Genomic DNA, 936 nt, shown 5'->3' with positions numbered 1-936 from the left:
ACAAACTGGAAGAAAGTGCTTTCGCTAGCGAGGGGCTCCCTGGAAGGCGGTAGGCCAGTGGTGAGAGTATTCAGCCCTCAAGGGCCTCCAGCTGCCTTGGTTAATTTATTTTGTACCGCCCTCCGACTACTCGCTAGTCATTACTGGTCTATAGCTCCTGCCCAGACCTCACTCGTGATGTGTTTTCTACCACATGCAGGTCTCTGTTCTGCTTCCTCTGCTTCGTAGTCTGTGATGCTGTCCGATACCCACCTCATCTCACTTAGTGCTTCCAACCCATCTTTGGATTCCTGCACTGTCTGCATCGAGTATCACGTGCTTCACCCTCCCTATAAAACCTTCCAAACTTAGCCCCTGTGCACCTCTCCTCAAGAAGCAAGTCTCATGTTCTTTTCCACGACAGTATTCTTAGGGCTGATCCGATAGTACTCATTAGTACCGTACATCACGAATTAAAGAGGTAAATCATACAGTGTCATGTTGAATGTTTCCTCTGCTTGCTTACTGATTTGCATCACTACAGTGAGCTCCAATATTGTAAGTAAGGTAACGTGAAGAGACATAACAGTACCTGCCAGGAGAGGGAAACGGCGATGGCCCTGGCAGGAAGAGGGGAGAAGAGGGAAGCAGCAGCACCGGTCAGGAGACAGCAATTGGGCTCCAGAGGACAGGGTAAAGGTGGGGACGGTGATGACAGAAAGCAAACGGCATTTATTTGGGTGAGCTAAATAGCTGCAAAGGGTTCCTACGAGGCGGTGACAGCAGCAGCGTTCAGGACGGGAGGACACGGGGCGGCGGTGAGCTGTGGGCCGTGGGGCACCAACGGTTCCCCAGTGCCCCACGGGGCTCCCCCCTCGCCCGGCCAGCCCCGGCAGCTGCCCGAGGCCGCCCAGCGCAGCGGGAACCCGTCGCCTGCCGCCATCTGCTGGAGCGCTA

The 936-nt window shown here is 54.7% G+C and overlaps 1 protein-coding gene across 1 annotated transcript in view; it reads left to right on the top strand.

The window, feature by feature from the left end:
- The first annotated feature begins 593 nt into the window (after nucleotides 1-593).
- The window catches only part of SEH1L (SEH1-like (S. cerevisiae)), a 14,509-nt gene continuing 14,166 nt past the window's right edge, over nucleotides 594-936 (top strand). The window contains exon 1 of the mRNA XM_009318578.1: nucleotides 594-719. Coding sequence (XP_009316853.1) covers nucleotides 594-719 — 126 coding nt within the window. The remainder of the gene's footprint in view (nucleotides 720-936) is intronic.

Source organism: Pygoscelis adeliae, unplaced genomic scaffold, assembly GCF_000699105.1.
Source record: "Pygoscelis adeliae isolate BGI_AS28 unplaced genomic scaffold, ASM69910v1 Scaffold42, whole genome shotgun sequence".
Classification (NCBI taxonomy): Eukaryota; Metazoa; Chordata; class Aves; order Sphenisciformes; family Spheniscidae; genus Pygoscelis; species Pygoscelis adeliae.
This window is presented reverse-complemented; position numbering and strand designations above follow the sequence as displayed.